Here is an 11,291-nt window from a genome sequence, read left to right on the forward strand (position 1 = left end):
CAGTTTTACATCATTATTGTTGCAGCTGAAGCTCTGGTCTGAGTGAGGAGATGATTGTTGATACAGAGTCTGTATTTATTGCTTTATTTGGATTTGGACACATTTGCTAGGCAACATAGATTTACATTAAAAAAAAAGGAGAAAAAAGACGACAACAAACGAATGACGTGAACATTTTGGGCTCTTGTTTGTCTCGAGGTTACAAGTACTGTAGTTGTAGATTACTGGCCTCATTTGAGTGAAATAAGGCAAACACACACACACATACACACACATGTTGGACTGCACTCGTCACACCTGTTAGTGTGTCAAGGTTACGATTTAGTAACAACTGCACCCAGTTCCCTTTCAGTGGTAAAATACTTGTTCTGTATTATTAAGAAAAAAAAAAAAGACGTCGGCACACACCAGTGGTTCACTAGAGCTCAGTTAAAGGACCAGACCAGTGTTATTAGCTGTTCTACCACAGTTACACACACTCCGCACCTCTCCACCACCTCAAAGCAGATTGTCGTGGTTGCGATTTCTGAATTAAATCAACAGTTTTCTGTTTCTTTCACCACAATATGAGATTCATTTGTTGTGCAGACGTCTTTAGCATCATGTTGTCTCGAGTCGGACGTCATGTCGTGGCTAAAACTGAAGGATCAAAGTCATTTCATAAATCTTAACTTCTCATTTGATTATGTCTCTGGCCGGGACTGATGGTCAAATCTGTTTCACCTTGATTATAGGAAACTTTCCTTATGTGCTGACATTTCATATATTTGACAGTCTCCAGATTAATAGATAATAAAACTAAATTCTCAGGTTTCAGAAATCTAAATCACTACAACCTGCTTTAAATTTTGACTTGTAAGACATGAGCTTTAAAAAAAAAAAAAAAAAGGGAAAAAAACAACAGACTGGTCCTTTAACTCCTGAACCCTCCAGGCTGCTACTTATCATCATCATCATCATCATCATCAGTGCTGACGGACTGAACCCTCGGCCTCCGTAAGACGAGTGAACCGCACAGTTTCTGACTTTCATGTCCACACCTCCTCCCTAAGGCACAGTTTTCCCAATCTTCTTCTTCTTCTTCTTCTTCTCCTTCTCCGTGTGAAGCGGCGAGCGGCCTCGGCGTCCGTCTGCGTCTCAGCAGCATTTCTTCCCTCTCTTCCTGCGGTCTCTGTCCCTCTGGGCGTTCATGTTGACCGTGTCCTTCTCCCGCTCTCGTTCCCTCTCGGCCCGGTTCTGGCTCTGCTTCTTGGCCCGGAGCACCATGCGGGTGAAGGCCATGAACATCTGAACGGAGGAGCACAACAACACAACCAACCGTTAACAAACATGTAGTTCGAATCTGTTCAGCTTTAAGAAAGAATCAACAAAAAATATTAAAAGGGATACTTCACCCAAAATCAATAATTCACCAATCATCTACTCATCGTCATGCCAAGGAAGGGTTTGGAGAACTTTCAGAGTCATCAAAACACTTTAGGAGTTCCAGGGGGGGTCCGGCTGGCAACGGATTTTCATATAATGGTGGCGGATAGAGTTCACTTTTGAATCGTCCAAAACACACACTATGAAACATCCAGATACCTCCATACTGCTCGTCTGTACTGACCCAAGTGTCCTGAAGCCGCCACATGAAAAGGTTGTTGGGGAAAAAATTAATGTGATCTCTGTTTTTATCCTTGTTGTAGCAGCAGCTCCCAGTGGCTCTGTTGATGTTTGTGCTCATACGAGAGATTTACTGCGAGATGTTCTTCCGTGTTTACATCCAATGGTTTACAATGACGAACAAACATCTCGCAGCAAATTTCGCGCATTTCGTTCCAGCCACTAGGAGCTACTGCTACAACAAGGCTAAAAACAGAGACCAAATACATTTTTTCCAAACAACTTTTTCATGTGGCGGCTTCAGGACACTTGGGTCAGTACAGACGAGCAGTATGGAGGTATCTGGATGTTTCATAGTGTGTGTGTTTTGGACGATTCAAAAGTGAGCTCTATCTGCCGCCATTATAAGCAAATCCGTTGCCAGCCGGACCCCCCCTGGAACTCCTAAAGCGTTTTGATGACTCTGAAAGTTCTCCAAACCCTTCCTTGGCATGACGGGGAGTAGATGATTGGTGAATTATTGCTTTTGGGTGAAGTATCCCTTTAATATTGATGAAGAATTCAGGGTGAATATTGTAAATATGAACAAAGCAGCTGGACACAGGATGTCTTGAAGTTACCTCCTCTACGTTTACATTCTCCTTGGCGCTGGTCTCAAACACCCGGACGCCCACCGACTCCCCAAAACGCACAGCATCCTGGGTATCCACCTGTCTCCTGGCGGGGTCGTCGTTCTTGTTTCCCACTGAAAAAAGGGAACAGGAACTTCATCTCTGCACTTTAACCAACTACAGTGTGTCATTACATCATTAAAGGGATAGTTCAACATTTTGGCAAATTGGCCCATTGCCATAATCGCTATAGTCATAGCAGTAGGTTCATTACCTTTAATTGTAGGTGTAAGCTATTTTCAGTACGGCGGAGCGCAGCAGCAGGCTGCTCAGAGCTACGCTATGGAGGCTAAGGGAATTTCTTGGTTTCCCTCATTAAACTCATCAAATTCAACATCCCAAAACTCCACAGCGCTTTTGTAGACAAGTTGTGACCTGCACAACCACCACGCTATGAGATAATGACGGAACGATACGAAACGGAGCCGTTTTCGAGGTAAATACAGGGTAAATACGGAGACTGCTTGCTGAAAAACTGTCCCTGAACGCAACGCGCATCAGCGGTTTTGTATGAATTTACCTCGAAAACGGCTCCATTTCGTATCGTTCCGTCATTATCTCATAGCGTGGTGAATGTGCAGGTCACAACTTGTCTACAAAAGCGTTGTGGAGTTTTGGGATTTTGTATTTGATGAGTTTAATGAGGGAAACCAAGAAATTCCGTTAGCCTCCATAGCGTAGCTCTGAGCAGCCAGCTACTGCGCTCCGCCGTTCTAAAAATAGCTTACACCTACAATTAAAGGTAACGAACCTACTGCTATGACTATAGCAATTATGGCAATGGGCCAATTTGCCAAAATGTTGAACTATCCCTTTAACTTTCAAAGCACAGTTCATTTTAAAGGCTGGAAACCATTTTGACATTTAAAAAGCAGCATTTGGTGTTTCTGAGTGTTGCTGTTCTGTTTTTACTCCGTCACTCAGAAAACCACAAACACACAATCATCTTATGAATCCACATTTCAACTAAAACACCAGACAAATTTAAAAATAAATATCTATTCAAATCAAACAGATTGAACTTCCTGATTTTCCTCTCATGTCTTTAAACATTACTGATGCAGCAGGAACGTTTTTACTCATGTGTTCTGTATTTATTCCAACTAGTGAAACTTTTTAGTTTTGGTTCCTGGCTCATGAAGAAGTCCTGAGCAACCTTGAACAACCCAACGCTCCACGGTAGGTTGCATGACAGCATGATTTGAGTTATTATTTTGTTGTTTGTTCTGCTTTGTTCATCAATATTGTGTCTACTTTTATGTCTGTTCTTCTGTGTTTTGTGTCTTTGCAATGAAGTCTTTTGTGTGACAAGGTGCAATGTCCTTTTTAAATGAATAAATAAATAAAATAAATGATCTAACGCTGTTGACTCACCGAGGATTTTGCAGACTTGGTCACAGTTCTGGGAGATTTCATTTAACCACCTCTTCACATTCACAAACGACTCTGGATTTGTCACGTCGTAAACAATAATGACACCGTGTGTGTTTCTGTAATATCTGCAGGAGGGAGAGACGAAGCAGAATGAATGAATGAATGAATGAATGAATGGTTTGATAAACCACCGGGTTAATATCACAGTGAGTGAGGATGAAACTTACGTTGATGTGATGGTTCTGAATCTCTCCTGCCCGGCCGTGTCCCAAATCTGCAGCTTCACCCGCTCTCCCTCGATGTCGACGGTCCGGATCTTGAAGTCGACGCCGATGGTGGTGATGTAGCTGCCTGCAGGAGAGCAGCCAATCGTCAGAGAGCAGCAGGCGGCACCGACGCCAAACACTGTGCTGTATGTATGTGAGTCACATGACCTCCACACATCTGTCTTTGTCTCATGGGAAACACGGCAAATATGAGCTCCAACAGGAGGACAGGCTGTAGTCGGAGCTGTGAAACCTTTTTGGCTTTGTCCAGTTTGGGCTTTAATTTATTTTGCCCATTTTTAGCTATGAAAATAATATTTAACGTGTCATCCTGCGACAGGAAGCAACATAAACTATGACAGGTTGTAAACAAACCCAATTTTACAAGAGAGATTAAATAAAGTTAAATATAAAAAATATTCAAATCCAAACTATTTGTTGTATTTTGCAGTAAAACTGGAGTAAACTTTGACCCACTCTTTCAGTATTGAATACGAAAACATTTTTTTGGCTTTGACTGCAACAGACATTCAGACGACTGGGTTCAACTGGACACGTGTGGATTTAAGAATTTTTATAACATTTCCCACTGGAGAAGATTCACTGACCTACGAGACGAGAGGGTTTGTTCAACGCTCAACACTGAAAAACTGACCCTGTATTAAATGTTGGGATTTTAATTTATCTTCTTGTTACTCAATCATTTTTCTTTCTTTTTTTCTGTCTATTTTATCCGTTTTTATACAGTTTTGTTTGCTTGTGTTTGTTTTTTGTCCATTTGCTTCTGTCTCACCTTTATGTCACATTAATTTATTTGTATGAATATGTAACCAGTTAGGAAATTGACATGGTACAGTGACACTTTACTTTACTTTACATACCAATACTGACATTAAATACCAATAAAAAGCACTGGACATTTGTTTCTGATCGCACTGGCCTCAGAGCATCTGGTCTCCATCTGTTACCATGGACAGTCACACTCCACAACGTCCAGCTGCTGCACACGGCACTGGTTTCTTCTTCTAAGTATCTGTCACCTTGACCTATGTACTGTGTATATGATGGGATGTTTCTAAGTGCTGCTTTGTGCCTGCTGGTGATTTGATTTTAAGTTGCAAAGAAACAGTGTAAATGACTTTAATCTAATTTAGTCATTTCAACGAAAACATCAAAGATGTCTCATTCATAATGGATCATATACGCTACTATACATATTCTCACTGTATTATTAAATTACGTGGACTATAAAGGACATTAGATTTATGATGCTGAAGGTTACAGGACTGTGTTTGAGCCTATGAAGTAAGATCTACCTCGCTCTAAACAGAACTGACAGAACCTGTGTGGCGTTCAGGGTCCATAGGGTGGAAAGGTTTTAATCCAAACAGACACAAGCTCATTGATGAGGTGATCAGATATATAATTGATCTTTGAAGAGTGCTGTTGCCATTTTAAATAGTACATTTCCTACTGTTTTACTGTTCCTACTGTGTTATCTCGCTCTGTAAAGCAGATCGGGTTTTTGGTTTTACGTTTTTCTTATATGATCCCTGTGTTATTTTTATTCAATCTGTAAAGCACTTTGGAACTGTGTTTTTAAAGGTGCTATACAAATAAAGTTTATTATTATTATTTCCTGTCCTATATGCATTTATCCAACACCCAACCTTTGCCCAAAAACCTGCCTCCTCTGGATCCTCCGACAGGTTAGAACAGCTCAGATAAACCCTGCAGATAAGATGACGCGTCCTGATAAAATGCTTTTATGTCTCTGGTTTCCTACCACACGGGGAGGGGTGATAAATACAAGCTCTAATGTAACTTACACAGACTTGTGGTAACTCACCAGAGAAGGAATTGTCTGCGAAGCGGAGCAGGAGGCTGCTTTTCCCCACATCTGAGACAACAAACAGAGAGCAGAGGAGTTAACAAACAGACAAACCTGTTCACTCTGAGTGACAAGACCATCCCATCCCGACTGACTGACTCACTGACTGACGGCCTCCTCGCTGTAATGTCATAAACATTAGTGAAATGTGGGGCAGGGTAACAGAAGTGAAACTAGGCAGGAAGCCAATGGAGGTTGAACTCGTACTGGAAATGGCCGACTTAAAAGAAGCTGAAATCTGGAGAAACCTGAACAATCACCTGAAAACTCCTCTGAGAAACCCAGAGATCTGACAAACCTGGAGGAGGCAGCAGCAGCAGCAGCAGAATGGGATGCCACATTATCACTCACAATATTTTTTACAGTCAACAACAAAGGAGTCTCTGTCTCACTGAAATAACTGGGGAATAAAATGTTCCCTTTCTTTACCATAAACTGGCTAAAAGAACAGAACATGTCGTGATGGGATTTGTTCCACATCACTACGGAGTCCGAGAAGCGACAAGTGTCACCAACAGGCCGAGCAGTCAGCATCTTTGAATCCTTCATAAACAATTCATTTGTTTGTTTGTTTTAAAAATAAAGGCCAAGACATGAGATTGTGGGGAAAAAAAGCAAAAGGAATGATCACAACCTCCGACTCTGTGTCCTCAAACTATAAAACCTGTGAACACGCAGAGTTGAAACAGACTAATCCTAAAGAAACGTCTCCTCCCTTCTCCAAACCAGGAAACAGGACAGGAAACTCTCCTCGGGGGAATTGTTCCACTCAAGGAACATAAAAACCCTGATCACGCACGGTGAATTGGCCTTATAAAGAAATTAAAGTTCACAAGTAAAATGTTAAAAACAAGAACAGAGAGAAGCAGCTCTGAAGCTTCTGAAGCTCAGCAGATCGCTCGCTCACACTCAGCTTTCTGTGAGCTCAGCTGTAAATTTGTGGAATAAAAAAAAAGAAGTCAAATCCCTGAAACTAATTGTGAATTTCTGGGGGCACCGAGTTCTTCTCACCATCACCACCTGTGACTGTCCGTTACAACAACAACATAGTTTTTAACATCGTGGTCGACTGGAGCCGCAGCTCAGCAGTGTTTCAACACAACACAACAGCGATACAATGAAATCTAATCACTGTATAAAAATAATTTCCTGCAGGGAGGAAGGTGATCTACAATGACTCAGCACTTCCTGCAGAAGCTCCAAAAACAGATTTTTCTTTTTTGTTATGCTCCTATTGACAATCTTAATGTCACAGAATAAGATTTTCCAACTGGGAAAAACAGATGGTTCTGTGACTTCTTACTCTCCAGCAGCAACAGGAGTCTGAACCAGACTTTGGCTGGTATCAGGGAGCAAATACCACTCATCAAATAAAAAAATAAAATCCCAACAGCAGTGATAACGTAAGATACCAAAGCTGGGTTTTTCCACTTCTCCACAGCAGGGATGCATGAGCTGAGGACTGAAGACTGAAGCTTCAGCAGTTTGAAACCTGCTGACGGTGTGGACCGGTCTGGGGTTTTCTGGGTCAGAAGAACTTGTGACCTTCACTCTGATGACCTTCTTTTGACCTCTGATGAATCATTTTATTGTTATTTAGGCTTCAAAGAGAGAAATGTAGAGTTTCTGATTAGAACTGGAGGAAGCTAAGTTTAACCTCCAGGTTTGGGTCCAACTATTTCTAACACAGATCACTACAGAGGAACAGCAGAATATGGTTTAATTTGGATTAAATAACCAGCTGCTGAGGAAACCTCTGGAAGCATCACCAGAAACCAGGCCATTAAATGTTGCTACATATTACAAATATTACACCTCAACAAAAAAGAAATCTGAGAAAATACCAATCAATTATATGAAATATTAAACTGATTAGTCTGCTACTTAACCCTGTAGTGCTGGGCTGCAGAGGAGCACATGACCGGAGGGAGCGTGTGTGTGCAGCACTATTTAAGTTAAAGCAGAAGTAAGTGGTCCGGTCGTTTTCGCTAATGCTGCGTTCCAGGCAGGCTTTTGAAATCGTAAATTACAGCTTCAAGTCACAACTTACGACTTTGTAGCGTTTCAGGCAACCCACTCGTGTTTTTCCGACCTGTTTTACCGGTGAAAGTCACTATAACGGCCACTCGTAACTTCCGACCGGTGAACTCGTACCAGATCGAACTGGTACGACTTCACAGGTCGGAAAAATACGAGTTTTCTTGAACGCACCATAACAGTCCTCGTCCCTACGTCGCCACATTGACGGCGTCCCTTGGCTGCACACACAGCCCTGCATGCCGTTCTCTCTCCTCATTGGATAAAAACTGTAGGATACGATAAATGTTTTCTCCTCGGCTCAGAGCAGAGCAGAGTGACTGAGAGACCCGTGTTTCAGTCCAAACACTCTATGTAAGTGATTGCTGTCGGAAGATATAACTATTTAAGACTTATATTAACACAAAAATATCACTTACTTCTGCTTTAAATAGACCACCGTCACAGATAAAACGAATAACATGATTAATTGCTGCATTGCACTGCAAAAATAACTGGAACAAAGTTAATTTATCTGCAGTTATTTGTTCCACCAGTGCAACTCCTGATGTAACAAGTTAACATGCTAGCCGCTAATGAGGACCATGCTTTAAAAGGATGATGCAGTTCATTTATTTCAAATCTACTTTGGCGCCATTTTTTATCAGTTTTTTTTTTATCAGTCGAGGAAGCCGGTGAAAATCTACACGGTTGCACGCAGCCTGTTGATGCCACTCGTCTCCTCTAGGACTCCATAAAGACATTGCTTTTGTTAATAACTCAAAATGCACTAACTGGAGTCTCCAATGATGAGCAGTTTAAAGAGATGATTGTAGTCTTTCCCCGCCATCTGGATGGCCTCTTACTGTATTTCCAAGTAAAATCAGTTTCATAGGAGGAGGTGATATCCCTACTCTTCCCAGTGTTGTTTGTGTGATCCACCTCCCAATGCTACGAGCTCAAAGCAGCACCAGAGTTTGTCCAGGAATCACAGGCGTTCCCCTGCCGGTAAGAAAACATTTCCAGTTGAACTTATTATCCACTTTTTTTTTTGTTTCGATTTATCCTTGAAGTTGTTGCTCAGATGTTCACATCATTCTCCTTGGTCTCAAAGTGAAACCACAGCGGCCGGTCGAGTGTGGAACATTTCTCGAGAGTTGTGCATTTATGATTCATGCTTGACGGCTGAGACAAGCCGCGTGGTTCCACCTTAGTTCCAGTTCCACACAATGAAACGCCCTCAGGGGATTTCCAACTTGTGACGACTCATTGATTATGACATCCACGGTTCTGTCAATGCAGTGTGGACACTCCCTCCCGTCTCCTTTGGATGCAGGCCCACATTGAACTCAAACTTCTTCACGGAGGTCTCTGCTCATTTAAAACAGTGGTAGTCCCTCATCTGAGGCTCCGTGATAGAGGCGTGTGACGCTCTGAGGTTGTTGCTCCGACAGCCAAATGGACGGGTGACTTGACTTGAATCCTGTTATTGCCCTGGACTTCTCCACTGCTCGCTCATCAACTCCATCCCTTATTTAAAATTATGTGAGAAACTATGATGTTCCTCTTTTCACGTCATTCAGTAGTGGTTGCATCTGCTGAGGTTCCTTTAAGCTGGTCCCTTAATTTCACCTCACTTCCTCTGGTGGTCCGGTAAAGAGTCAACCATTCCTAGTTTCATTACAAGGCGATGGTCTCACTTCTCTCCTCTTCGTCCCAGGGTTAAAATCTGCTAAAACAAGAAAAGAGACAAAGATAAAAAATGAGGTTGGGCAAATAGCATCAATCAAGCAGCTCACCACAGTTCATTTTTGATTACTGTTTGCAGTGCATGCCCCTCCTTACCTCCCTCCCAGTTCTTCAAACAACAGCTGAGTCACTAAATATAACTTCCTCATCCTGCTTTATCCACCCCCCATCCTACAACTTAGCTCGGTAAGCTAGGAAGCAACACACAACACACAAGCAACCGACACAGTGGAGCGAGAGGCTAAATTAGGGAAGTACTGTAAGGCTAGGCTAAGCTAACACTGGGACGATTTTCCATGAAAACAGGAAAAGGCTGCCTGTGAAAGCAATTCAATGGGACCTTTCTAATGTGAGCAAATTAAAGACCCAGTGAGCGACTGTTGGTGCAGAGCTGGCTACGGATCCCCGTTTAAAAACTTTATATTAATGATTTATTGCATTGGTCTGTAAAGGTAAAAACACATTGTCAAATACAACTATACCTCTAGTTACGTTTTGCATTATCCATCCCTCAATCCGCACTCACTTTTCATAAAGAAACAACAATAACAACACGCAGTTTGACTGTAAAATCCCTCGAGTTTGGTGGTGCGTTCAGGTGAACACGAGATTTATTGTGACGTGCAGGAAATAAACACTGAAATTAGCGCACAATCAATTAGACATTAGCTCAGGTGTGATACCTACTGTGTCAGAAAACATTTAATATAAAGGTACGAGCACTTGGAAATAGAGGAGCTATTTTTTGCAAAGATTTTGAACGTAGTGTTAAAAAACAAAACAAAAAAAAAACATCATTCATCAGTGCAGGTCAACAACACCAGAGATACAACACAGGGCTGCATGAAATAAATGTGTAAAAAAAAAAAAAGAGAAAAAGGAACGTTTGTAGTTTAACCGTTGAAGCACGCGCGGGCTGCTCAACTTGTCCCTCACGTTCTAAACGTTTGTAGGAAAACGTTGGGCCAAACTTCCCATTAAAATCCTTTACTTTTCGTAAATACAACCCTAAAAAACCTTATCTTAAAGCAGAGTCAATCTGGAAAACGTGTCAAAGTCGTCTGAAAATCACGTTTTTCCAATTCGGCTCACGGTAAAATCACGTAATACTCACTCGTTAAACCGTATTTTATCCCAACGGTCGTCCAACAGCATTATTTTCACCGTAGGAGGTGAAGTGATCCACTCCACTCGGCTATGAAACAGCAGATTAATCCCGTTTGTTTTTCCCTTCGCGTTAAGCCCTGACTTCTTCTTCAGCCGGGAGTGACAAAGGAAGAAGGAGCTAAAACAACCCCCAGATTAACGTTAACGTGTCGCGCTTGTTATATTCACGGTGCGAAATGATGTCGCTCAGGGAAAAAGAAAAACGTGACAACTTCCAGATTGTTTCTCCAGCAGCAGGCTGGAGGTTGGACGGTCTCCGCCGGGCCTGACCCTGGCCTGCCCGCCCGCCTGTCTGCCTGCTGCCGCGGACTTGTCTTGCACTCAACACCCAAGAAACAACGTCAGAAAACTTCTCTCCTTGGAAAGGGGGGAAAAAAAACTTTGAGCGACAATGCTTGTTAAATCTTACCGTAGTCGTTGGTCGGTGTATTTGGTGCTCGTCGTGGTCCGGTGGCTCATGTTGGCAGATCTAAGCGGCGGTAGACGTTGTTGTTTTTGTCCCGGTGAGGTCCGCTGGATCTCCGCTCCAGTCGGAATGTCTCCCCGCCGACC

The 11,291-nt window shown here is 42.4% G+C and overlaps 1 protein-coding gene across 1 annotated transcript; it reads right to left on the reverse strand.

Moving 5' to 3' along the window:
• Positions 1-68: 68 nt before the first annotated feature.
• Positions 69-11,291, reverse strand: LOC146982490 (ras-related protein Rab-35). The gene is made up of 8 exons (XM_085783488.1): positions 11,149-11,291; positions 9,033-9,555; positions 8,619-8,825; positions 5,766-5,816; positions 3,878-4,001; positions 3,651-3,775; positions 2,226-2,350; positions 69-1,287 (listed from the first exon to the last, which is right to left on the reverse strand). Exons 3-8 carry the CDS (start codon positions 8,671-8,673, stop codon positions 1,138-1,140), a joined length of 630 nt encoding a protein of 209 aa, XP_085639614.1. The 5' UTR covers positions 8,674-8,825; positions 9,033-9,555; positions 11,149-11,291; the 3' UTR covers positions 69-1,137.

The sequence above is a fragment of the Trachurus japonicus genome, chromosome 8, assembly GCF_045865225.1.
Source record: "Trachurus japonicus isolate A0001 chromosome 8, Traja_1.0".
Taxonomy (NCBI): Eukaryota; Metazoa; Chordata; class Actinopteri; order Carangiformes; family Carangidae; genus Trachurus; species Trachurus japonicus.

Bases quoted from the DNA above. Each gene is read 5' to 3' on its own strand.
- LOC146982490 (XM_085783488.1), bottom strand. From the start codon at position 8,673: ATGGCGGGGAAAGACTACAATCATCTCTTTAAACTGCTCATCATTGGA. The intron at 3,776-3,877 runs GTAAGTTTCATC...TCCCTCCTGCAG, and splicing joins TTCAGAACCATCACATCAAC to ATATTACAGAAACACACACG. The intron at 1,288-2,225 runs GTAACTTCAAGA...TCCTCCGTTCAG, and splicing joins AGAATGTAAACGTAGAGGAG to ATGTTCATGGCCTTCACCCG.